The sequence below is a fragment of the Podarcis liolepis genome (genome assembly GCF_965112155.1).
Source record: "Podarcis liolepis genome assembly, chromosome: 9".
Taxonomy (NCBI): Eukaryota; Metazoa; Chordata; class Lepidosauria; order Squamata; family Lacertidae; genus Podarcis; species Podarcis liolepis.
Window position 1 is genome coordinate 19,165,838 of NC_139564.1, and position 27,270 is coordinate 19,193,107.

General features: G+C 43.8%; 1 protein-coding gene across 1 annotated transcript in view; it reads left to right on the top strand.

Moving 5' to 3' along the window:
* BMPR1B (bone morphogenetic protein receptor type 1B) overlaps positions 1-27,270 on the top strand; it is an 84,647-nt gene that overhangs the window by 31,461 nt on the left and 25,916 nt on the right. Inside the window, exons 2-4 of the mRNA XM_083458825.1 lie at positions 12,731-12,890; positions 25,545-25,647; positions 26,958-27,060. Coding sequence (XP_083314951.1) covers positions 12,731-12,890; positions 25,545-25,647; positions 26,958-27,060 — 366 coding nt within the window. The remainder of the gene's footprint in view (positions 1-12,730; positions 12,891-25,544; positions 25,648-26,957; positions 27,061-27,270) is intronic.

The window sequence follows — 27,270 nt, forward strand, 5'->3', positions numbered from 1 at the left end:
AAGGTTCTGCTAAAGCAGGAGACGGAAAGGTTTACCTTGCCTGGGCTGGTTCACTCCAGCAGAGATCCCTTCATGGGCCAGATTGCATGCATGTGTGAATGCGCCTGCCCACGATTTCTGGCGTCTGCATCTGTGGAGACGTAATTTCTGGCGTCTTCGCATGCGCAGACACGTTTTTCAACGCCTGTGCATGTGCAGATGAGATTTTCGGTTCCATGGAAGCGAGTCCTGGCGCCGCGCTGCACCGGTTTAGTGCAGCGTACAGGGACTCACCGAGTGGGCAGCTCAGTTCAGGGGAGGCTCATGGGCCGGTTAAACGACCCCCATGGGGTGCTTGTGGCCCATGGGCCTTAGGTTGCCTACCCCTGTGCTAAAGGATTTGAAGGAACTTTGAGTTGCAAAGAGGAGTTTTGAAGGAAGTGTGGTATCATAGAGCTGTCGTGGGAAGCAATTCTGAGCAGAAAATTGTGATGAAATGGGATTGATGGGACAACATCCTTTGATGTCTACTCAACATACACAACAAAAATCCACGTGTGCAACAGAACTTTCTCTCCCCTGTTTAGGGAAGCTTTTAATGTTTGATGTATTACAGTATTTTAATATTTTTTTTGGAAGCCGCCCAGAGTGGCTGGGGAAGCCCAGCCAGATGGGCGGGGTATAAATAATAAATTCTTCTTCCTCTTCTTCTTCTTCGCAGTCCCATGAGTGCACTCCAAACCTGTTCTAAAGGGTATTCCAACCATCTGTAACAGATTTTGTTGTTGTTATGTGGAGGTGAAAGGCAAAAGGAAGTAGAGGCCCCACTGCATGAGCAGATGCCCACTGGCATTATGTTGGATCTCATCCATAGTTCTTCAGTTACACCTTATATCCTACATAAACCAAAGTAATGTGTCCATTCTTTCAGGTGTGCAGAAGTGGTTGCTGTTGTGTAATTAAATTCAGTGGGTGGTATTCAACTAAGGTTTACTCAGAGTAGACCTATTGAAATCAATGACCATGATTAAGTTAGGCCCATTAATTTCAGGGAGTCTACTCTGAGTAAACTTTAGTTGAATGCCATCTAGTACAAATAACATGGTGCCTGCTTTTCTATTCTGCATGGGAACTGCTTGTCTGTGAACAGATCCACACAGCCAGAGCTAATAATTGCATTGGTAAGTCTGACGGCATGGGTCTTTCCCACTGCATTGGCACTCCAATAGGCCATTTAGATCCACCATTCATTTGTATTTATTCAACAACAACAAAAACAATTTATTATTTGTACCCTGCCCATCTGACTAGGTTACCCCAGCCATTCTGGGCAGCTTTAAGCAAGAATGGCCACTTCTGCATGTCTAAGGGACAAACATGTAACATCCGAATTGCAGGAAAACAAGAAGAGGCTGCTGGATCAGGCCAAGAAGCCCATCTAATCCAGCATCCTGTACTCACAGTGGCCAATCATTTGCCTATAGGAATCTCACAAGCAAGACGTTCTGTGCAGCACCACTCTCCCTACTTGCGATTCCCAAGAAACAACAATCCTAAATTAATATATACACTGATAGTGTCTGAACTAATGGTAACCAACCAGGCAAGTGATCCTGGGGTCATGATGAATAGCTCAACAAAAAACGTCAACTCAGGGTCATCCAATTAAATTGATTGGCAGGAGGTTCAGAGCAGACAAAAGTACTTCTTCACACAATGCACAATTAATTTATGGTGCTTGCTGCCACTAATTGTAGTGATTCTAAAAGGTGATTAGACATATTTGAGGAGAGCAGCTATTCGTCATGATGGCTGTTAGGATTTCATTTGTTTTAATGTTCTGTTTTTGGATGTTTGGATCTTCTTAGTCACTTTGGACACTTTTTTGTGTGAAAACTCCTATTTTGTTAATATATGGTAAATATGGAATCTTTAGGTTTACAGGCATTGTGCCGCTGAATGTCTACTGCTAGGGGACAGCAGTGGAAGAAAGCTGTTGAGGAAGCAAGATGCTGAATTAAATGGACCTTTTTTCTTGGACTCGCTAAATTGGTGACACACATAATCCTAATGGCATTTGCATACACCCTAAAGCTTCATTTGCACATACATTTTTTATTTATATAAAACTAAATAGCAATATTAAAAGAAGCAAAGAAATTATTTAAAAATCCATACATACCAGTAGTATATTCATATCAGCTACAATAATCCGGGTACTACAAGCTGGCAGCAATAGCATGGGAATCCTTGAGCAAGGATATAGTTTTCAGTGCACTCTGGAAACATCCAGCATTGTGTTTGGTGCCTGCCTAATCTTCAGGGGGGCATGCCACAGGATTGGTGCCACCACAGAGCAGGCTGCTTTCTTTTCTATAATGAGATGAGGTTCAGCAAGATCTGCAGATCTTCATGGTGATTCCCATAGGCCCATGCACTCCATTACAAACAGTGCTCACAGTGTGCATGGAGCACTCCATTAGAGCACTCAATTGTTACTTACCACACCCTCTGGAGGAAGAGTGAATTGCTTGGCATGGGTAGATGGTTGTGTAAGGGGTATGAGAAGGCCAAGCCCAGGCATTAGCTTTGTCTCTTTTTCTGGGATTTATCTGATTAATTTGTTGAGTGTGTAACAGAATCAGACTGAACTGAGTTAAATTTCAGGCTAACTGGTTGTGAGTCGAGGCTCCACCCACTGCTTCATGATGAAATAAGACACATGGACACCAGTATTTTAGGTTAATGGGCTAAAAATAGCCACAACTTTATTGGTTACAGAATGTGAGTGGTATTGGCTTAGGCATTGGATCCGAACAGACTATACTTGACTCCTTGCCGCCCTGCAGGAAGTCACACAAGGGTTAATGACCTGTAGGGGGAGCCTGTTGACGCAAATCAACTGGAAGCTCTCCCCTAGAGTCACCGGAGGGTTGTGCCATGGCCGTAGCCACCACCTGGGCTTTGGACAAGAACCACGACCACCGGATTCCTTTAATGGAATACCCTTCAAGGGGAGGGGTAGGTGATGGCCACAACCTCCCCTCCAATACACAACGCATTTTCCAATGCCTAGCCACCAAACCTTACAAAGTTGTGATGATTTGCTATGAGGTAGGTAAAAAACCAAGTGGCTGGTGCCAATCTGCCAAGTGGAAAAATTCCTACCAGGTCCCTTCAACAGGCGACCAACCAAGGTCCATAGCAAGGTCAGGTGTTAAATGCACGAGAATAGAGGAAGGGAGGGCGGGAGATCCGTATGTGCAGGAAGAAACCGGCTGAGTGATGGTCCCGCATTCACTTAAGAGTGGCAAACTATGCCCCCCAGCTGAGGGTATGACATGGGCCGGGGACTCCCTGTGATGCAGTGGCCCATCCACGCCCCCTGCGAAGCGTGGGAAGCGAGACCTCCTCACAAAGCCTCTGGGAAGGCTTCGCTTAGAAAATCTGTTAATGTCTCCAGAGCATAGTATGTGCTACTGATTTCTGAAAATTAATGCATGGGCATTTATCTTATGGTGCTATATCTTGACCCCATTTTCAAACAAGGTCATGGAGCATAGCGGACTCACTGTACGTTTATATGTTAACATTTCTAAACTGAGATATCCTTGTGCACTTTTAAGTGCCCTTGACATAGCAGTTGCTTGAAACCCATTCTGCACTTCTGCTACTTGAGTTGCACTTTTCGTTCTCAATATCCTAAATAAATGGTCATAGAATATGCATGTTTGATGTTTTTGTGGGGCGGGACTGCATTAATCAAAAGCGATATCACTCTTTTTAAAAACAAATGCAAATGTTAAATGATTTGACAGTCTGCAGCATATTTTACGTAGTGTGTTAAACTGAGTGCCTTCTTCTGCTTAGTCTAAAAATGCAGATAAGTAGCTTTCAAGCACTGTTTGTAGTTTAATAGTTCCTGAAAGAAGCGTCAGCACATTTCCGTCTTGCCTTTTCTAGACAAAACAGTGTGATCTGATCTGCTGGCTTGTACATAACTACTGATCTGTTGTCTAGAACAGTGTTTCCCAAACTTTTTTGGGCAACGGCACACCTGTTTACTGAAAAAAAATCTCACGGCACACCACCATTAAAGCCCCGCCCCGTGACGTCAGCGCGCAGCGTCACGCCGGGAGGGACGCACGAAAGTGAAAGTTTTTTCCCTCCCCCTTGCCGGGGAACCTCCAAGCTTTGGGGGTGGGAGGAGGCAGCAGAGCGAGGGACTGAGGGACGGCGGCAACTGAGGTGGCGGCGGCTGTTGTGGTGGTGGCGGGCGGAGGAGGGGGCGGCGGCGGGGCTTGAGGAGCTGTCGCCGGGAGTTGCTGCTGCTGTTGTTGCTGCTGCTGCCCGGACATGCCGGCCTCCTCCTCCTCCGCTGTCTCGCGCTCCTCCCTTTTGCACGCGCTGCCCCGCCGCTCGGCACCACCACCGCGGAGCCGCCCCCGGCTCGACGCGGATCCTCGCCGCCGCCGCCTCTCACCGCCCGACTCGCCTGCCTCCCTCCCACGGCACACCAGCCAATGTCTCACGGCACAGTAGTGTGCCGCGGAACACCGGTTGGGAAACACTGGTCTAGAACAAGTTAGGAGACAGTGAACTCTGCAGAAAGAGAAAGTCCCCCAAACAGCATGTGGGTAGTTTGGATGTACTGGCGCCTGTAGCCATGGCTTTCACTGCTCTGTTGCATTAATTAGGAACAGAATAAGGTCCTCAGACACAGCTAACTTACTGTCACTGAACTGCTCAGCTTATGAATATGAAGGCAAGCTGAGTTCAAGTCAGCAGTGCTAAAACAGTTGCATGTATCAGGATAATTGAATACATTATACTTTCCAGCTATAGATGTCTCGATACTGTATTTGCTGTAGACTGTTGTCATGGTATTTCCCAATATTCTAAAGGTGGTGGATGGGTTGTTTGTTTCCCATGGCTCTGAGTTTGGGCATGCTGTTGGTTTCCCCTGTGGGGACAGAAGACAAGGGAGGAAATCAAAGCAGGTATCATCACGCTTTGGCACTGAAGCCTGAGAAGAGATTGAGCAAACTCACAGTATCCTCTAGTCCAGAGATTTCCAAACTCTGTGTTGTGACAGGTTAGTGCATCACCTGCAGTGTGTGGCGTGTATGCTCCCTGCTCTCCTCCCGGGGCTGGAATGGGGTTAGTTTAAACTTTGGTTTGCTAGTAAAACTGAATTACTATGTTGTGAAATGATGCATGTCTACAGAAGTGTGTCACCAACACGAGCAGTTTGGAAATATCTGCTCTGTCCTTAAAGAATGCACAGGCAGAGCTGGGCAAGTAGAGACTGCTTTGCTTCTTCCACTTTCTCCTTTTCATAGGATGGTACCGAGACCCCACTGCCCAGGAGAAACCACACCAAATGCAATGTGGCACCAGCACAGGCTGCAATCACCCTAAGAGCATCACCTACCACTCAGAGTATTCCCCTTCTACACCACATGCACCCTGGATGAAGACGGACCATGTGGTGTCCTATTGGGGACTGCATTTTCTATGGAAGCATGTGCTTGCAGGGTGACATAGAAAAGTTAAGATTAGAAAAAAAAAAAAAACTTGAACACTTGCAGGAACAAGTTGAAAACAAACTCAAAACCAAATGATATATTTGCTTCAATGTGTAGTGTACCGCTTCATTTTCTCTTATTCTCTTCAAGTAACTACAAGCATAGGGAGTCCCTGTATCACAACATGTTGGAAAGAGAGGTTTATCTCTTTCTTCCCCATCTGCACCCTCCCTCCGAAAATCTCCCTCCCTCCCTCCCCAACAGCTATGAGGCTTGAAAAAGAGTTCCCACCCTTAGGGAAAAAAATATTGTTGCATATAAGAATTGGAAGAGAATGGGACAGACCTTGCTTGCATTTCCCACCAATATCAACAACGGAGCAACACTGTTATATTCCCATTGGTTTAAGCTTTCCGAAAAACAGTAGCATAGCTTATTTTACAGCTGAAAATTTCTAATGGAGAGGACAGTGGGAGTAATAGGGTCTGTATGCATGGGTACTTTAAAATTCATTTGAATATGTATCTGTTCCACACCTGATCCACACAGATTAGTCTTTAGCGCCTGCACATATTGCATACAACAGGGCCGGCTCACCTGTGACCTCCATGTATTGCTGGACTACAACTCTCATCATCCTTGACCATTGGCATTCTGGCTGGGGCTGATGGGAGTTGGGAGTGCAACATCTGGAGGACATACAGGGTCAGCTATGAGGACAAAAAACCCCTGCATAAATGCATTGGGAGAATTATGCCTGCAGGAATAAAAGGAATCTACATTTCCACTTCCTTCTTCACCTTTTATCTCTTGGCTAAAGATTCATGCTGGTATAGATGGATGTGTCCATAGTTCATATCCAATGAGTGAAGGAGTCATCCTAGTTAGGCCCTGCATTACTGTTTGGAATCTGTTCATGTAACACTGAAAAACAGAATCAAAATATACCAATTTTTGTTTGTAATTTATTACGATCATTTTAAGGAGGGTTATTTAATTTCTACACCGTTTAATATATTGAAAATATTTCTAAGTGCTGTGCAGAGTGTTATTCTTGTTGAGTATTAGCACTGACTAATATTGCCACACACCTTGGTATATCATACTCTTATGTAAGCACTATAAAAATGCCACTTAAAAAACAATCAGACAAATTTCCTTTGGCAAAAAAAGAGCTCTGAACTTTAAAAGCAGCAGTGCGACAGTTCACATGTAGGTTCAATGAGAAGCTTTTAACCCATCTGGAAATGGTAAGGAATTGTGAATGAGCAGAAAGCCAACCATTCTCTCTAATGTGAGGCTTTCCTTTTCCTTTCCCCTTTCCCCTCATGTAGTTCTGTGCCTGGTTGGACTATTTCTTGCTTGCCAACTATACAATCAAAGAGAATTCTAGGGGCCCAGTGGGGTAGGGGCAACAGCTGAACTGCATTAGGGCAACAGCCTGGGTTGCATTTCTTAACTGCTGAATAACAGATCACAGGTGCAGGATTAACCCAACATACGGAGCTCTGTTTTGTTAATGGAAGCCCCTTAGCAGCCGTAGTTTACTGCTTTGTCACATGGTTCTCCTCCAAGGGAGGAATCTGGCAAGGATATAACAAGCCTACGGAAATTGAATGTAAGTAGAATAGGTCAGCTTTAAAAAAAAACCAACCCCCCCCCCCAAACCTTTACAGAATACTTTAGGGAAGGGGGGAAATGAGGAAGAATGAGCTTTTGAGTTTATCCTCTTTGCAGGGGTAGGGGAGAGGTTCAGTGGCTTTTTACAAAGGATCAGGCCTGGGCACACATGACCGGAGAATGCCATTTAATTGAAGGACTACGACCTGTGGGGCTAAGATGATGTTATTGTGCACAACGCCTTGCCTTTCTGTATTTTCACACAGGCCCTACCCAAAGTGTCCCCATTCACCTGAGCCCTTCTGAGTCCTTTGCACATTGGGCAGTTAGAAACCTCTAAATAGCACAGATTTCCCAATCACATGGAAGGTCTCTAGCCATGTTCAGCTGAACATAGTTAGAAGCCGCCTTCAGGCTTTTATGCTAAACACATGAAGGACAGGAGGAGAGAGAGTGCCTTGTGTGCAGGGGACATTGGGGTGGGGCCACACAATTAACCCTCCTGTGGTCAGGCTGAGTTCTTGAATTGGGCTAGCGATTTTCTAAGGGGCACACGAAATAAGGGCAGTTGGGGCACATGAAGCCTAAGGTCCTTGTAAATAATAATAATAATAATAATAATAATAATAATAATAATAATAATAATAATTTATTATTTATACCCCGCCCATCTGGCTGAGCTTCCCCAGCCACTCTGGGCGGCTTCGAAAAAAATATTAAAATACTGTAATACATCAAACATTAAAAGCTTCCCTAAACATTACTTTGTGGGTCAGAAAGATCCCACATTCAAACAAATGTAGGCTCTCCCCATGTATTGGTTGTTTCCCCCCCTGTGTTAAGCGAACAGTAGAGGGATGGGGAAGGAAACCTAGAAACCCAAGACCTCCTGCTTTTTCCTCGTTAAAAAGACCAAGCAATGTCTGAACAGTCCTCATGGATCAGCTTATATGCCCAAGTGGTCAGGCTCAGCTGGTTTTATAGACCTGGCCATTAATACGTTCCTATTTTAGAATGGTTTCCTTCTTTAAGCTCCAGATAAGAGAAGTGAAAGGGAAATGTTTGCGTGTGTAAAAGCAGAAATAGAATCTTGTATAGGTTATTCCCTTCCCACCCACATCTAGGAGGGACACGGGTGGCGCTGTGGTCTAAACCACAGAGCCTAGGGCTTGCCGATCAGAAGGTCGGCGGTTTGAATCCCCGTGACGGCGTGAGCTCCTGTTGCTTGGTCCCTGCTCCTGCCAACCTAGCAGTTCGAAAGCACGTCAAAGTGCAAGTAGATAAATAGGTACCGCTCCAGCGAGAAGGTAAACAGCGTTTCCGTACACTGCTCTAGTTCGCCAGAAGCGGCTTAGTCATGCTAGCCACATGACCTGGAAGCTGTCTGCGGACAAACACCGGCTCCCTCGGCCTATAGAGTGAGATGAGCGTGCAACCCCGGAGTCATCTGCAACTGGACCTAGCGGTCAGGGGCACCTTTACCTTTACCCACATCTAGGAATGGATGAATCTGTCGCTTCTTGGTCTTTTGGCTAAGCTCAAGTGCAGTGCAGTTAGTAGATAGTTGACACAGCATTTTTTTTTTCCTAATCAAAGGCAGGGCTTTCCCTCCCCTGAAATTTGTGGCTTGCTGCCAAAAGACCAAATGGATTCCTCTGTATTCTTGTTGGAAGATTCGGAAGTCAATGTGCTTCCACCACAGCGAAGCTTAACAGCTGTTGTGCATTTCTGAAAAGCATAAATGTGTTTGTACTGTTTAATCGATTGAGCAAATTACATAGTGTTGCTCCTTGACCGCAGGTTTATTATTGTTGTTCTATGTGTTGTATTTAATTGCCATTTCCTTTAGACACATTTTCTGCTACTGAAACAGGTTCCATATTAAACTGATGCACACAACCACTGTCCTTCTGATGCCTGCTCCTCCCCCCAAAAAAACATGTAGGTGTAACACACACACACACACACACACACACACACACACACACACACACTATTAAGCATTTGTGGGTGCCAGACACTTAATCCCTGTACCAAGCAAATATTGAAAGCTAAATAAGTTGAGCTAGTTTCTTCATGACACAATCGCCTGGGAGATGAGCCATTAGGAAAACAAAGGAAAGGTGATGGCCCATTGAGAAAGCGAAGGGATAAGGCTCTGTGCCAGATGGCAAGTGGGTGGGATCCCTCTTCCAACTCTTAGATAGAAGACAAAGGCAAAGTTTGAATTGGAGTTTGAGTTGGTTGTGATGTGATCTTGAGAAAAGAAGGTTGCAGGCTGGTTAAAGGTTGAAAGCTGGAGAGAGGGTTAGAGTACAGTGGTTGATTTCTGCTTGGATCCAAGGCTGCACCCATGGAAGAAGCAAGACCCTCTTGTAGTAGTAATGCTGTGAATCCCTCCATCGTAGTCTCAGGTTGTGTATAAACCATATATCGTAAAGACACCACAGTCTCTGCTATGCCTCATTATGAACAGGAAACCCGGACCCTGAGTTAAGCGCCTGAACCCCTAGCATTCCACTTGCTAAACTGAGGACAGATTTTAAAAATAAAATTCCTAACCTAAATTTTCATTTTGAATATCTGACATAAGGTGCCTTTCTTAAGACTGCTTCCCGGTTTTATCATTCCATGAACTGTGGAGAGGTAGCTAGCCCATGCCTTATTTAGCACATGATCGTTGCCAGTGAAACCTTATCAGTGAAACTTTTTATTTTACTGTCCCTCTCAGAACTGCTTTATACAGTAGGCTGTGGCTGTGGTTTCAGAGGGATAATTTATTGCACTTTCCTTCTGTGCTGCTGTTCTGTCACTGATTGGTTGCCAACAATATCCTGTGGAAATTCCTTTATCTGATGCCTGAAAAATATAGGGAGTTAAAGCAGTTAATATTTCCCTTTCCCATAAAAGCAGTCATTTTTTAGGATGTAATTTGACTTGTTCAGATATAATCAGGCTGTTGATTGTGCTCTTGTGCATTCAGCGCTACAGCCGGGTACTTCCTGATATTGTATAATAGAAGGAAATACTTCAGCAACTGAAAATTGTTCAACAATATGGCAATTTTTCAGGAATTCAATAATAATAATAATATTCTGTGTTAAGATTCCTGCACTGACTCTTGGGATCTCTTCCAACTCTACAATTCTGTGATAGGAGACAGTATCGATCCCCAATGATTTAAATGGGAGATACTTAATTTCCAATTAAAACTGTCCCATTTAATTTCACAGGACAAAATGTGTCTAACTTTGGCTGGACTTTGTCTCAAATTATTTTATTTACACATTATTGTATATTATTTATAACTTCTGCCTGGAACATTTTAAAAAGTTCACTGTTTGTTCATGAATAACAACGTAACTAAGTAATAAGAGCCAGAGAGGACTGTGTGTGTGTGTGTGTGTGTGTGTGTGGAGAGAGAGAGAGAGAGAGAGAGAGAGAGAATGAAATTGCCCCAGAAGGTGGATAAATTTAGTTATAAAAGTATCATGGTGTGGATGAAAGAAGGCTGGTATTTTTATTCTTCTTTACTATTAATATATTTTATTTAGCTCTGTTGCATCATGAGCCAGATGTCTGAAACCTCTGCCTAGAACATTTTAAAAAGTTCATTCTCTGTCCATGAATAACAATGTAACTCAGTCACAATCCTAGCTTTGTGCATATCTGCTGAAGAAAAGGGGGACTTGGTTTGAAAAGGCTCTGTTCCACTGACCCAGAAAGTGAACATCTGTTGATGCTAAATTTCCCTGTGTAGGCTGGATTTTAAAATATCCTAATCCAAAATAATCGAGAGAGCAAGAGAGAAAACTCCCCACCACCACCACCACCCAGAAAGAAGTAGTATAAAAAGAAATGCTTGGAACCAAATGGTAATTGCTGCTCGTAGGCTGAAGGTAATATGTGCTCAAAATCTAAAGTTATTATTGTTAAAAATATCAAACAATCATCGCCCCCCAAAGGAAGCCAGAAGAATAGTGTACCTGTTATAGTACCCTGTATTGAGGGACGAAAGTTTCCCAGCAAAACACTGAACAATGCATTTAGAAATAGGTCATGCTACACAGGCCTTTCTAGCTGCAGATCAACATGAAGCTTTCCACATCTGAATGTTCTTAAGACATTGAAAGCCACTTTCACCAGCCATGCACTTAGAAAACTAATGGGGTAGGGGAGGCTAGAACGGGCCAGTTTCCAACATGGGTCCTGCAACACTATGAATCCTCTTCTGCAATCTTATGGTATCTGGGAGAGTATCCCTGGGGCCATGTGATGAACTCTTGAGAGCACACATCTCCTCTCCTTCTTAGTGGTTCCTCCCAGACTGCAGAAGTCCCTCCGTAAGAGGCTACTCTGTCTCCATCCTCACTGTACTTCTTTCTGACAGCAGGTACTTGTCCCAACAGATTTTTGAGAATGACAGTTTTTAAAGAAAGGGCTGGTGGGTTGATGTTTAGAAAGTTTTTAATGATTACTTTCCCCCAACAACAACAACAAATCTTTATTGTGGTTGTAGACCAGTATAAGTTACTTTTCCCCATATACACCATATTTTTTGCTCTATAAGACACACTTTTTCCCTCCTAAAAAGTAAGGGGAAATGTGTGTGCGTCTTATGGAGTGAATGCAGGCTGCGCAGCAATCCCTCTTGCTGTTCTGGCTTCAGGGATTCAGAATATTTTTTTTCTCGTTTTGTTCCTCTAAAAACTAGGTGCGTCTTATGGTCGGGTGCGTCTTATAGAGCGAAAAATATGGTATTTTTTTAGCTGTTTCTATTTTAGCTGTCAGCCGCATTGAGTCCCTGTCAGGAATAAAAGGTGGGAGATGAATAATAGTAATAGTAATGATAATGATGATAATAGGTAAGGGGACTAAGACTTTGCGCTGACCATCAGGCAGTGGCTGTTTCTACCTGTCTTGACCCACCCCCCCAGCCCTAGCCGGCTTTAAAACAAAAAATTGCTGCCACAGACATTATGTGTAGGCGCATGAGTGGAAGGTTTTGAATCATGGGGGTGGGAAAGTGTGTGTGTGAATTTCAACAGTGCCTAGTTTGTTTTTGGTTGCTGGTTTGTTAATCTTGTTAATATTTTTTTGCGAGTTATGAATGCTGCGGTGCTTTGTAAATATTACAATATGACTTTTGTTTGTGCTGTTCAGCTTATTTTTGTAGTTGTTTTGTTAATTGTGCTTTATGGAAGGTGGTTGTTTTAGTGATGATTTGTAATTTTTGATTTGTCAATTATTCTACGTGATTTATGTCATATTGTGATGTTCTGTTATTGCAATTCGTTTGTGAGCCGCTTTGTGATTCGTGTGAGTGAAAAGCAGCAAAGAAGTATAATAAATGAATGAAAATGAATAGCAGTAACAGCAACAGGGATGCCCTAGAAAACCACTGCCAGCCAGTGTAGGCACTAATGAGCAAGAAATGTCTATGGTCATTTTTGGTGTAGGAGACCACCTTATGTTTCTTTGTACCTATCCACACATGATCAAGCAAACAGTCACTGATAAAGCCTTAAAAGTCTTTTGGAAAACCGCTCTCAGCCATTTCTGCCCAGCGACTTACATTTTATTTCATTCTGTTTCTTTTACAGCAAACTTTCTAGACAGCAGGCCCTTGAGGAGTTCCGGGAAGGTGAACATGGAAACCAGGAAGGAAGATAGTGGGAGCACAGCAGCATCTCCTCCCCAGAAGAAGCTGTTTTGCCATTGCCATCACTACTGCCCCGAAGAGTCAAAAAACAACACTTGCAGGTGAGTGTGGGAATGATTAACCTGCGGAGTCTGCTGCCACACAATGTTGGGGGGGGGGGCATCCAAGAGCTACCTGGCTTAGATGGTTTTAGAAGACAGAGCCTGGAAGGAGAGATCTTTGAAATTCTGCCAGCCGTGATAGATGCTGGTGTAAAACCATGGGGAAAAGGGTTGTTGATGACATTCCCCACTTGTGGGCTTCCCAAAAGTATCTAGTTGGCCACTGTTGGAAAAAGGATAGTGAGCTATATTATGGTCTGAGGGCTTTCATGGAATCATAGAATTGGAAGGGACCCTGAGGGTCGTCCAGTCCAGTCCCCTGCAGTGCAGGAATATGCAGTTGTCCCATACGGGGATCAAACCTGCAACCTTGGCCTTATCATCGCCACACTCAAACCAACTGAGCTTCCCAGCTGATGAATGACTGACTGAATCTTTATTTGCGCCAGCCATTGGCCATAGCAACAAAACAACAATATGGTATACAAAGAATAGAAATAAAAAGTCAATTAGGGTGGTACCTCAGGTTAAGAACTTAATTCATTCTGGAGGTCCGTTCTTAACCTGAAACTGTTCCTAACCTGAGGTACCAATTTAGCTAATGGAGCCTCCCGCTGCTGCCACACCGCCAGAGCTCATCCTGAAGCAAAGTTCTTAACCCGAGGTACTATTTCTGGGTTAGCGAATTCTGTAACCTGAAGAGTCTGTAACCTGAAGCATCTGTAACCCGAGGTACCACTGTATATAAAATACATTTTAGGGTTTTGAATCAATAGTCAAATAGTGGATCTTATTCTGATTGCCACAGCTAAAAGCCTTGCAACCTTTGCTGTCACCTGCTCATCTTGATCTGCCAAGAGAGAGGACACTGGCAGTGGTTGGGCGACCCGGAATAGACAATAAAAGAGGGGTGATAATCTCATTCCTCAAGTCTTTTTAAAGAGTGCAAGCCAGAAGGGCATGCACCAATTCGGTACTGCCATCTCCACAGGGACATAAGCGTTTTTTCGTATGGAATCTGTTGGAATCATCCCTCAAGTACAGCCGAGAGTAAAAGCATGTCTATATTTTAGAATTGCTATATTATGCAGATAGGGTGCCAGAGAGTCGAAATGGGAAGGTGGAAAATAGTATACCATGGGCAAAATTTCCTTATTGTGGCCAAGTTCTTCTGACACTTGATATTATTTAGGTGCTGACAAATTAGACTGTTTGCTTTACTAAAACCCAAAGTGAGTAGCTGTTTTGGTGATAAACCACAAGAGTGAAGTTTTTGATAGACAATTCTAGTCCAGGTGCTCTTGTGACAATCTTGCAGCACTAGGGATATTAGACCAGGGGGATTTGAGTTTAGGCGAAGCCAAGAGTTAAGTGTCCTACGCCAGATCCATAATTCTACCGAGGGAGGATTAGCCTCTAGGTGCAATGATGCACACAGGGTGGTACAAAGAAAATTTGCCGTAAGAACTTTGATTGGAAAATTTCCGTAGATCCAGTGTGATGAAAGTTGGGTTTCCTGCACCAGCAATCCATGTATATTTCCTTCCACCCCACCCCCCATTATTAACATTACACTTCTACTGGTTCCTTTTGGTGTTGCACACTTCAGGCTAGTCTGTAGCAGGCAGATTGGTCTTGCATGGTTCACTGTTTTGGTTTTTTTTTTTACTGCAAAGAACAGTTGTGGGGCTCTTCAGAATTGGACCCATGAGGACAAGAGTTAACCTTTTCCTCCTGTACAATAGCCTTAATGACCCCCCACCATGTCACTACTTGGCATGGGACAGAACATGCTATGGGGGGCAATGCCAGCTTCTTCCTTGCACTAAATGACAACTGGGGACAGTTTTTGTTTAGGCCTTGACACAGTCCCATTCATTATAATTTTGTCTTCACTAATCTAAAAATCTTCTACTCATTTCCAAACTATACAGTTCAGAATTCACTATGGCTATACTCCTACGTTCAGATAAATTTAGGTTGCCATTGTGCTTTAAACTGTTGATCACTTATTTCTGACCTCATCTTTCTAATGCCTTAAAAAAGCATTCACTGGTGTGTTTTTTAAGATCTCCTAGCACTTGCTAGCCCTCATGTAAGATAAGGTGGTAACCTTACCTATTCCTTTTGTGCTACTTCGTACTGAGTCTGGGGAATAAATACTCTGAAGAGTGCAAACATTAAAAGTTATCCAACTGCAAATATTTACTTGGTTACATAATACGCCTGGCTCTTTTCCAAGTGCCGTAAAGTGGCTGGCTAGTAATTTGGTCCCCCAAATGGCTGCTTTGCACCTTGAATTTCAGAAGAAGGGTGATTTGTTTCGTGTGTGTGTGTGTGTGTGTGTGTGTGTGTATTTTGGGCTCAGTATGAATGACATGGGCTCTGGTAGCTTTCCAAGGCTGCGGTATTGGGTTTCCTTGTTACCTTACATCACCACAAAGGATATGTAAATACTGTCAGGGTATCTGAAGGAGGTGGCGGCTACGTGCACAGGTGTTTGGAAGACTGATTGATTAACAAGGACCTTTCTCCAGGAGAGGTGAAACCTTTTGAAAGGCTTCCCTAAACCTAGGCTTGTAAAGGTTATGTTAGCCCCTCAGCCTTTTGAAACTTTAACCGTCTCTGTGAATATGTCGTGCACCTGGGTAGTTCCAAATAGACATTTATTTGCCAGGCTTTTAGGAACATCTTTCTATGGGAAACCTTTGATGTTGTCAGAACACACAACGTACCCCCACTCTTTAAAGAACTGAAATATATATAGTTTCAGTCATGGCATGGCTTATTTTGGAGAGCTGGCCACATTCTTTGGGTCCCCCCCATATACCACACATTTTAATAGTTATTCAGGTATGTGCAGTGCTGTGTGTGTGTGTGTGTAAAAATGAGGAGCCGGCACTCATATCTTGATGAATTATAAAATGCCTCTCCCATCGCTCCCTTCTTCCTTGCCCCCCCTTCCCTATTGAATTTGTGACAATATTTCTGCACGTGTGCACACAATAGCAACATGGAGTATTCCCTAGTACTGTACCACAATATCGTCAGCCACACTCCCTCTTGCATCCATGCACTCAGCATACACATAAATAGGTATCTCCTAGTCTCTTCCTCTTACAGGCTACACATAGATCTCTCCCTCTATTCAAGGGCACCTCTCCTGCACATTGATGTCGCAGACATCCCCCCTTTTCTCTTACATGCACACAGAAAACATTGAGTTCTCTCCCTGCCTTCCTCCGTCACTCACCCTCAACAGTTACATATCTCACAAAACAGATAGGTAGCCGTGTTGGTCTGGCATAGTCATAATAAAAAAATTCCTTCCAGTAGCACCTTAAAGACCAACTAAGTTAGTTCTTGGTATGAGCTTTCGTGTGCATGCACACTTCTTCAGATACACAAAATTATACATGAATAGCGCTCTCTCTCACCCACACCCACACACCCATACCCAATGTGGTGTAGTGGTTAAGAGCAATGGACTCGTAATCTGGTGAACCGGATTTGCTTCCCGCTCCTCCACATGCAGCTGCTGGGTGACCTTGGGCTAGTCATACTTCTCTGAGGCCTCTCAGCCTCACTCACCTCACAGAGTGTTTGTTGTAGGGGAGGAAGGGAAAGGAGATTGTTAGCCGCTTTGAGACTCCTTAGGATAGTGATAAAGTGGGATATCAAATCCAAACTCTCCTCCCCCCCTCCCCCCCCATAATCCATGAAAGCTCTGCCCTGGGCCAAAGGGGAAGCACCTGCTATCAGCTCCACCTTGCTGGCAGGCAACAGCAACTTGAATGTGTAGGGATGCCTCCACTCCCCCCTTCTTCTTTTTTAAAAAAGGCAAGATCCAGAATTGGACAATGAGAATGTCTGTCACTTGCTGGCAGGCAGTGATACCCTGAGCTTGTGGGGATATCCCCGCCTCTTCTCTCCACCCACTCTTCCCTCCTTCAAGTTGGCTCCAGCATGGGAGGAAGGAGGTGTCTGTTGCAGGCATTCAACGCCTAAAAGTTCTGCAACGGGTGTGAATTTGTCAGCCGGCTCTACCTACATTAGTTCACTGGCATCTACATTAACCACCAAGGATAAAATGATAGGCTATGCTAAGCAGAGGAACTGAGTCAGATAGGGGTTTTTTGTTTTTTGTTTTGCATACAGAGCAACTAACGTTTGACTCAGTGTGCTTTCTTAAATGCCCATAGGCTTCAATATGTAATGTGGTTGCCCACACAGCTGAAGAAAGATGTTGGCTGCTTAGCACATTCTTACTTGGTTTCATGGGTTCAGCAGCTGAATTACTCTGACATTAAAGGTAAAGGTACCCCTGACCATTAGGTCCAGTCGTGGCGGACTCTGGGGTTGCAGCACTCATCTCGCTTTATTGGCCGAAGGAGCCAGCGTACAGCTTCCGGGTCATGTGGCCAGCATGACTAAGCCACTTCTGGTGAACCAGAGCAGCGCACAGAAACACCGTTTACCTTCCCGCCAAAGCGGTACCTATTTATCTACTAGCACTTTGACGTGCTTTCGAACTGCTAGGTTGGCAGGAGCAGGGACCGAGCAACGGGAGCTCACCCCGTCGCAGGGATTCGAACCGCCGACCTTCTGATCGGCAAGTCCTAGGCTCTGTGGTTTAACCCACAGCGCCACCCGTGTCCCTTTGACATCCCATTTGACTCTGACATTACCCCCACCCAAAATGTACATCAGATAGGTTTGTAAGAGATGTTGTATATATCCAACTGATATCACTGGCTGCTGACATTCAGCAGTCTACATTCCTTGAGGAATTTGCAATCTCAATTAGGCGTGGGCAAGCCACCATGAAAGTGGGTTGAATAATGTATGTGAACGTTATGTGTATAAACAACAGCAACAATATAACCTACGAGTGGGAGTGGTTTAGGTTGCAGTTCTGATCCTGCTTACCTGGGAGTAAGCCCCCCAGTGAGTTCACTAGAACTTACTTCTGAGTAGATGTGGTTAGGATTCTCTTGTTAGATCTTATACACATGCAGCTTTACATTGAATTTACTGATACAACAATTTGTAAGAGGTATAGATTCAGGTCAAAAGTGCCTGGTCTGACGAAGGGTTCTTCATCTAATGAACATGGAAAACTGAACCATAAGAGCTAATTTAAGAATGGTGGAAAGTAAGAGTGGGCAACCTGTGGCCATCCAGATGTTGTTGGACTCCCAACTCTCATCAACTCAAGCCAGGATGAAAGCTGTAATCTAACAACATCTGAAGGACCACATATCTCAGCCCTGGTTTAAAGAATATACCGTATTTTTCGCTCTATAACACGCACCTGACCATAACACGCACGTAGTTTTTAGAGGAGGAAAACAAGAAAAAAATATTCTAAACAAAACAGTGGATGTATGATTTTTGTGGTTCATGCTGTGGCCACAGACATGTGATCTGATGGTGAGTTTGGGGTAGCCCAATGCAAAAATCCTGAGGATCCATGTGGGTCCATGCTTTGTAACCACGTTTTTGCGCCATTGCGGCCCCATGAAACAGTGGGTGCGTGTGTGTTTTTGGTGCAGGCTGTAGCCATGGACATGCTATGTGATCTGATGGTGAATTTGGGGTGACCGAGTGCAAAAATCCTGAGGATCCATGTGGATCCGTGCTTTGTAACCACGTTTTAAGTGGGGAGGGAAGGAAAAGCACTCAAGGGACAAGGAGCACGCGTGGGGGGGGGGTGGAGAAGGATGCTGCTAATAATGCAGGAGAGGCTCCTCTCCGGCTTTGCTCCTTTAGAACAATCAGGCTCTGCGTCTCTCCCTCCTCCCCAGCAAGGAAACCACGATAGTAATCACTCTGAGACAAATCAAGAAAAAGTGCGACCAACACTCTCCCCCAACAAGCGCAGTGAGGTCAAAACACACACACACACACACACACAGAGAGAGAGAACTGGCCCTAAAGTTGCAGGGCGCTGGAAGTCACAGGGGCGCTGGGGGAGTGAATGGGAAGCAAGAGAAGGAGAACGATCTCTCTCACACACACAGAGACACAGAGTGTGGATTCTAAAGTCCGCAGGGAGAGTGAAGGGGAAGCAGAGAAGGAGAAAGATCTCTCTCTCACACACACAGAGACACAGAGTGTGGATTCTAAAGTCCGCAGGGAGAGTGAAGGGGAAGCAGAGAAGGAGAACGATCTCTCTCACACACACAGAGACACAGAGTGTGGATTCTAAAGTCCGCAGGGAGAGTGAAGGGGAAGCAGAGAAGGAGAACAATCTCTCTCACACACACAGAGACACAGAGTGTGGATTCTAAAGTCCGCAGGGAGAGTGAAGGGGAAGCAGAGAAGGAGAACGATCTCTCTCACACACACACAGAGACACAGAGTGTCGATTCTAAAGTCGCAGGGGCGCAGGGAGAGTGAAGGGGAAGCAGAGAAGGAGAACGATCTCTCTCTCACACACACAGAGACACAGAGTGTGGATTCTAAAGTCGCAGGGGCGCAGGGAGAGTGAAGAGGAAGCAGAGAAGGAGAACGATCTCTCTCACACACACAGAGAGACACAGAGTGTGGATTCTAAAGTCGCAGGGGCGCAGGGAGAGTGAAGGGGAAGCAGAGAAGGAGAACGATCTCTCTCTCACACACACATAGCTCAAGCACACACACACACACAGCCCCTACAGTGGCTAATCCAAAATCGGACAGCAAAAAACTGCAGGCAGGGACAGAGAGCAGGGGTTGTTTTAAAGCAGCCAACTCCCGCTCTGCTTCTCTCCCTCCTCCCCGGCTCCGCTAGCTGACAGGAGCCGCTTACACCTGCTTTGCTGTTTCAAAGCGAGCCACGGACTGCTCACGACTGCAGCAGATTCCCCCGCCATCTGTAGGCATTCGCTCCATAACACGCACAGACATTTCCCCTTACTTTCTAGGAGGAAAAATCTGCGTGTTATGGAGCGAAATTTACGGTATAATTCTGGATCTAAACTATCAACCTCATATCCTGAATGCACAGCTATGTAGAAGAAATATTCATTCTCTCTCCATCCTGATATCCTGTAAGTATTTTGCAAATTAAGGTAGTGTTATATATTGTAGAGTAGAGGATTTCCAATTACAGCATTGGTTCATAATTACTTGAAACTGAGAGCTGGTTCAAACATTCAAGGGCAAATTTGTAAAATATATACTGTCACCTCACATCAAATATTAGGACTGTGCACAATGGTATATTGAAGCACAATAAAATGTAAAACAATACAAAATAACCATTAAAATGGCTAGCCATTTTACATGAATTTACATGAATTAGTGAATAGTGAGAACATGAGAAGACCCATGTCTGATCAGGTGAAACGCCCATCTATAATAATAATAATAATAATAATAATAATTTATTATTTGTACCCCGCCCATCTGGCTGGGTCTCCCCAGCCACTCTGGGCGGCTTCCACAGAAACCAAAAAACACTAAAATATCATACATTAAAAGCTTCCCTGAATAGGGCCGCCTTAAGATGTCTTCTGAATGTCAGGTAGTTGTCCATCACCTTGACATCCGATGGGAGGGCATTCCACAGGGCGGGCGCCACCACCGAAAAGGCCCTCTGCCTGGTTCCCTGTAGCTTCGCTTCTCGCAATGAGGGAACCGCCAGAAGGCCCTCGGCGCTGGACCTCAGTGTCCGGGCAGAACGATGGGGGTCTTTCATTGTCAACCAGATTCCTATTAGAAACTGCAATCAGCGTAACATCACTTGTCGGTTTGAACCCCACATTGGGTGAAGGATTCCTGAATTGCAGGGGGCTAGACTAGATGATCCTCATGAACCCTTCCAGCTCTATGATTCAAGATTCCCATGCTGCCTCTGATATTTGAGGTTGGACACAGCCATCATGGCTAGTATAAGTCTGCTAGGAGAAATTCCTCCTGAGATTCTGTTTGAATATCTGGGCTGGGAAAGGCGTTCTTTGACCAAATTTAGTAGTTAAGGTGCTGTGACTTGTACAAAAAGTGGGCCCTTCTCCAGTAAAGACATCTGCTTAAACAGCTGCAAAGTGGCTGGCCCACTTCCTTTTCTTTTGACATTTAGTAAAGGTCTGCATTAAGATCAGCTCCTTGGACTGGGCAAATCTTTAATTAAAAGCATCTTTGACAGCAACATCTCTCAGCATTTCCGTTACAAACCACATTTTTTCAGGTGTTTTCCTTGGCTGTAAAAATTCACTCTCGGCTGAGAAACATGACACACCAAACCTTCTGCTTTCTTAATTATCTCATCCAAAAGCCGCACTGTAATAGAACATGATGCAAAATATGGGTTGAGGTTTAAGTAACATGTTTATATTTTGTCTCTTCTCCACTTGCTCTCTTGAAGCTAAAAAAAAGTGTGGGCATTTTTTTATTTGAAGATCAGGCAGTTTAGATATAACAGTCCTATAAACCATGATTTGAGAATGAACTCATATCCCTCCTCCCCTCCTGTCTCATCCTGGTTGCATATCCTAACTCACTTGCTGGATCGTCACCTTGTCGTGGTGAGTGGGCTTGCATGTTCCTATGATCCTTGTGAGCGAAGCCCCCGGGAGTCTTGTACTCCCAGTAGGGTCACCCAAGGTGGTAAGGTCAAGGGGGAGAAGCTAGACAAAGAATGATCCAAGAAGTCCTCAACAGCAGAATGCGCAGAAGATAACAAGCAGTATGTTACAACGGCTGTGAAGGCAGATGAAGGCTGCAGCAGATAAGAATCTACCGGTCGTCATGACACTCAAGCCATGGGAATAGAGCCTTTCTGTGAAGACTATGCATTGGAAAAGATGAGGCTGAGAGGAGATATGATAGTCATTGTCAAATATCTCAAGGGCTGTCAGGGAGATGGAGCAAGCTTGTTCTCTCCTGCTCTGGAGGGTAGGACCCAAATCAATGGCTTTCAGTTGCAAGAAAGGAGACTGCGACTAAACATTATTCAAAACTTTTGGTCAGTCACAGCTGTTTGACAGTGGATCAGACTCCCACGAGAGGTGGTGGGCTCTCCTTCACTAGAGGTTTTTAAGCAGAGGTTGGATGGCCATCTACCATGGATGCTTTAGTTGAGATTCCTGCATTGCAGGGGGTTGGACTAGATGACTCACAGGATCCCTTCCTACTCTACAGTTTTGTGATTCGAAGCTCCTGCCTACTTTATCTGCATTAAAATTACTACAGTTCAGAGATAGTTATCATTGGTGGATTTCTGCCCAGCATTTGTTCCTCTCTTTGCCCTTCAAGTGTTCTGCACCATAGATCTCATCACCCCTAAGTATTCGCCACGATGGGTGAAGCTGACGGAAATTGTAGTCTAGGGCATCTGTGTGATACCTGATTGCCTACTCCTGTTTCTTCATCTGATACAGTGGTGCCTCGGTTTACGAGCTTAATCCGTTCTGGAAGTCCGTTCTTAAACCGAAACCGGTCTTAAACCGAGGCGCACTTTGCCTAATGGGGCTTTCCGCTGCCGATGCCCTTCCACCGTTCGGATTCCGTTCTTAGACTGAGGTAAAGTTCGCAAATCTGGACAGTACTTCCGGTTTTGCGGAGTTCGTAAACCGAATCGTTCGTAAACAGGAGTGTTCTTTGTGAAAGTCCTTATCTTTCTCCTCTTGGAGAAGCTCATTGTCAAAACTTCATTGGCAACCATTAGTTGATTGTGTCATTCATTGTTTTTTGTTTTTGTTTAAAAGAAGTTAATTGTTATCCATTGTTTTTCACTGTATCCCTCAATTATCCTTGCTTGTTGATATGGATGAATGGCACCATGCAATTAAACAAAATGTAACATAATATAATATCCCACCCTAATGGATGCCTTTCCGTCTCTTCTTGGCAGTGCTTCCTATCATTCTTTTCCTGAGCCTGAGCAATGAAGTCATAATGGTTGGTACCCAGAAGGACAATTGTCTTACTCGAATTACCCAAATACATTGCATTAGAGCACAGTAGGAGTAATTAGGAATTGCCTGCTTCTTTGCGCTACATAAATCGCTAATGTTTCAGAAAAGGTCAGTTGTACCAAAACTGCACATACACCATACATTTAAGCACACCTCCCCCCCAAAAGAAATTGATCCTCGGAATGGTGGTATACCTCTCATGGAACTACAGTTCCCAACACCCTTAACACAACACCCTGTGGAACGTCCTCCCATCAGATGTCAAAGAAATTAACAACTTTTTGACGTTTAGAAGACATCTGAAGGCAGCCCTGTTTAGGGAAGTTTTTAATGATTGATGCTTTAATGTATTTAACTCTTTTGTTGAAAGCCACCCAGAGTGGCTGGGGAAACCCAGCCAGATGGGCAGGGTATAAATAATAAATTATTATTATTATTAACAAACTACAGTCCTCACAATTCTTTGGTGGGTGCAAATGTGCTTTAAATGTATGGTGTTTGTGTAGCTTAAGTTTTCAGGATTCAAATATTTAAGGTATCAGTCTTAGGAATCTGGTTATACAGATATTTTGCCCATCCTTGGACGTAGCTGGCTGGGGTTTCCCCAGCTGCTCTCTCACTTCTCTGACTCCCCACCCCCACCCCGTTTTTGGCTTCACATTTCTGGTTTTTAAAAATTGATTTTTAATTTCAAGTGACAAAAAAATACCCAAAACAGAACTTAGTTAGTTGTGCAGAAAAGAAATAAAAAGAGCAGCTGGAGCTGTAAAGGATTTTTGATTTGTCTGAGTTTGTATAATCCCACCGGTTTAGATTCTTAGGTATATTCACTCACGGGTATTTAAAGTTGATCTTACAGAGATTCAGGCCAGTTGTCTTGCGCCAATGCTGTTGTAGGTTTGATGGGGTGTGTATTGGAATTGATCTTAAGATTTGGTGAAGTTAACAGTGAACCCAGATATCTTGCCATATATAGCAAGTTGGTCCGTAACAGCAGGTAATGAGGTTTCAGGGACAGAAAGGAATAGCACAATATCATCTGTGAACATATTGATAAAATGTTTCTCTCCCCCCCCCCCAATAATTCAAAAACTTCAACATCATCATCTGCTTTCAATGCGCCAGCTGCTCTCCCAGTTGCCATTCCTGCAAGAGGAGATGTGGAAGTTTAAGATTAAGAAATTACCAACATTGTAGTAAACACAAGGAATGCTTTATTTTCTTGGCTCAAGAACAGCAACTGAAGTATGGTATTACCTTGAAGAAGGAGGATAATCTTTACAGGAGGAAACTCAGAAAACAGGCATCCCTAAAATGTAGCTAGGAGTGACATTATTAAAAACAACAACACTAACCTTTATATTTCCACCCTTCACCATACCCATTAAAACTGCAATCCTATGTACCAGGTGGTTGTTCAATTCCAGTGGTTGTCCTTTCCAGGTGGTTGTTCAATTTGACTTAATAGGATTTCCTTCGGAATAAATGGCACAGGATTTGGATACAACTGTCTTTGTGGGTGCATTGTTACTACTACTACTACTACTACTACTACTACTACTACTACAATTTATTGCCTGCCCTTTACTCCAGTGTACCAGGAAGGGTTACAGCAATTAAAACACAGAGAAAAGGTTTGTTCACACATTACACAGACCACAGGTAAAAGCTGTCTCTACACTTGTAAAGAGTCTACACTTGTTGATCTGTACAGCTGTGTCCACAGGGGCACAAATTGTACACCTGAATGCAGTGTGTGAAAGCCCTTAATATTAGCCATTCTGGACCTACATTTTATTTTATTGATGCATATACCACTGTGTCCCAGTAATTAATATGTATGCTTGAAATGTCTAGCATAATCAGACCCCCACAAATCTTGCTGCTCACAAATCTTAACATGAAGAACACAAGGGATCTCCTCTCCTCTGAATTGCAGAGATAGATAGAGAGAAAGATGTGTGGATGCATTTTGCAGCAGGTCGAGGTGTATTTATTTCCTTAATATATATTCTCAAAATATGTACCCCGTAAAATATTTAAGTTAACTTAAAATAGGAATAAAAAACAACAATAGAACAGGAGAACTGCAACAATACCAAAATGACATTGTAATGAGACAAAAGCAATAGCAGCAGAAATATATGTTAAAGAGATGTTACTCTGCAAAATGTTTCTGGGGGAGAAACCGCACACACATTTTCTTCCCATCTAAAAATAATGAGCAATGGGGCCAGGCAGATCTCCCAAAGGAAGTGGTAGTGCTCCAGAAAACTTCTGCCTGCTCCAAAGGTCATCAGAAGAAGAAAATGCCTTTGCCCAGGTCCTCTGGCATTTGAAGGGACCTGTCATGCGCATTCTGCAGCCTCTCCACAAAGGAGTAGCTCAAAGTGGCTTTTGACAGCACTTCATCAAACGATCACATGTTGTACTGGGCTTTGGAGCAGACAGAAATAGCACAAGTACTGCTTGCTGTTTCTGCCTGGTCCAAAACCCGCAACTGTGACAACCATACAGCCATATACCTTCAAAGTCCTCTACATATTCCAGAGGTCTCAGGAAAGGGTCAGGGTCAGTGGTGACCACAAATAATGGCTTACTTTATAGCATGCACCTTAAGAAAGCTTTGGTTGATTTCCCTTTAATGATTTCCATAGCAGCGTAATCTGTGAACTTCAAGAAAGATACAGGAAGCTAATAATAACAAGTTTCTGATCAAATACATTTGTTTCTTTTCTTTCCCCACATTCAGTACTGATGGCTTTTGTTTTGCCATGGTAGAAGATGAAGACTCTGGAGGGCAGACTTTCACCACAGGCTGTATCGGGTTAGAGGGTTCTGACTTCCAGTGCCGGGTAAGAATATATTCTGAACTAGATTTGGTCTTTAGTTTTAGCTGGGAGCCAGCTTAGGTCAGGGGTAGCCAATGTGCCCTTCAGATGTTGTTGGACTGTAGCTTCCATCAGCCTCAGCCAGTGCTCAAATATGATGGGAGTTGCAGTGCAACATCTGCAGAGTACCATGCTAGTACCCTAACCTTACAAATAGTTAGGAATGGAGATATATAGTCTGTTGCCTTTCTCCTCCAGGGGAGTTAGAATGCAGGTCAGGCTGTGAATATCTTTGTAAGTCTTTCCAGTGGTCCATAACACAGGCAAGCAGAAGTCAGCAGAGCACTAACAGGTAGGAAAGCCCAGCAGGAATCCTCATTTTGCAAGATGATACCATCTTTCTTGGAAGCAGAGTCCTATCACAGGCAATGGGACCCACTTTGAGATACAGCATTTAAGAATGGGCTCATAATGTTTCTGTGCTACTTATTTAAATGCCCCTCTCAAGAGCTCAAGTGCAATATTTAGTGCACAATCATATGCATGCTTACTCAGAACTAAGTCCACGGTATTAAGAGAGGCTTACTCCCTAGTAAGATGTTCAGGACTGCTGCCTTAATGCTTTTTATTGAAGGTGAAGTATGAAATGTAATCTGGGTGAGCCTGATTCATTTAGCCTTTGCATCTACCCTCCTTACCCTGCGTGCTGGTTTGTATACAGGAGTTGCCTGCTCCCAGCCCCCTTTCTCCATGACATAGAATGCTGCCATTGTACCAGGTCAGGCAATTTTCAGGTCACTAAGACATCTGTCCCTACCTCTGTGTTCCCATATTGCCACCCTGTGACAACTTGCCCACATACTGGTTGCTCTAAGAAAATGAAGAGGGGTTTTCTAGATGCTAATAGTTTTCAGGACTGGATACAGACCTATGTTGTCACCCCTCATGTAAAGTCCCCTTCTGCATTAGGCTCAGAAGCAATATACATGTTCAGAAAACCCACACAGTTGTGTACCATTTCAGGTTAAAAACGGTATATTTGAATTCTTGTTCACTTTAAAAAGAACAGTACCATTTGCTTTCTCTAAATATATTGAGAACCCAGATTTAAGCTTTGCCCTCCATCGAAAAACAAAATGGTAAAAACGACACCTGTTTATTAAACTGTATCTAGGTCCAGATTGTTATATAGTTTAAAAGGAATTGTCATCTAGGGTTTTTAAAAGCACATTAAGGTGTTAGCACATGCATGGCTTTTCACATCTGCAAGCTTTCAGCGTTTCTAATGCCTTTTGGATGTGGACAAAGCTGCTCATAACTATTATCTGTTGCAGGACACACCACTGTCCCAACCGAGAAGATTAATTGAATGCTGCACAGATCAGGATTACTGTAACAAAGATCTTCACCCTACGCTGCCACCACTGATAAAAGGAGGTAATGGAAGAGGCAAATCTTTAATTTCCAATCTGCATATTGCTTTTCTTTCTAGAAAACAAAAACTGCAGATAACATTTTCAGTGCCAGTGGCAACATTTGCAGTGTAAGCATTCCGGGCGCACTGCTTGCTCATCCAGCTATAACATTTCTAAGATGGGTTTCCGATGAAAAAAAGATTTGTTGATGCTTCAGAGTCAAGAAAAAAAT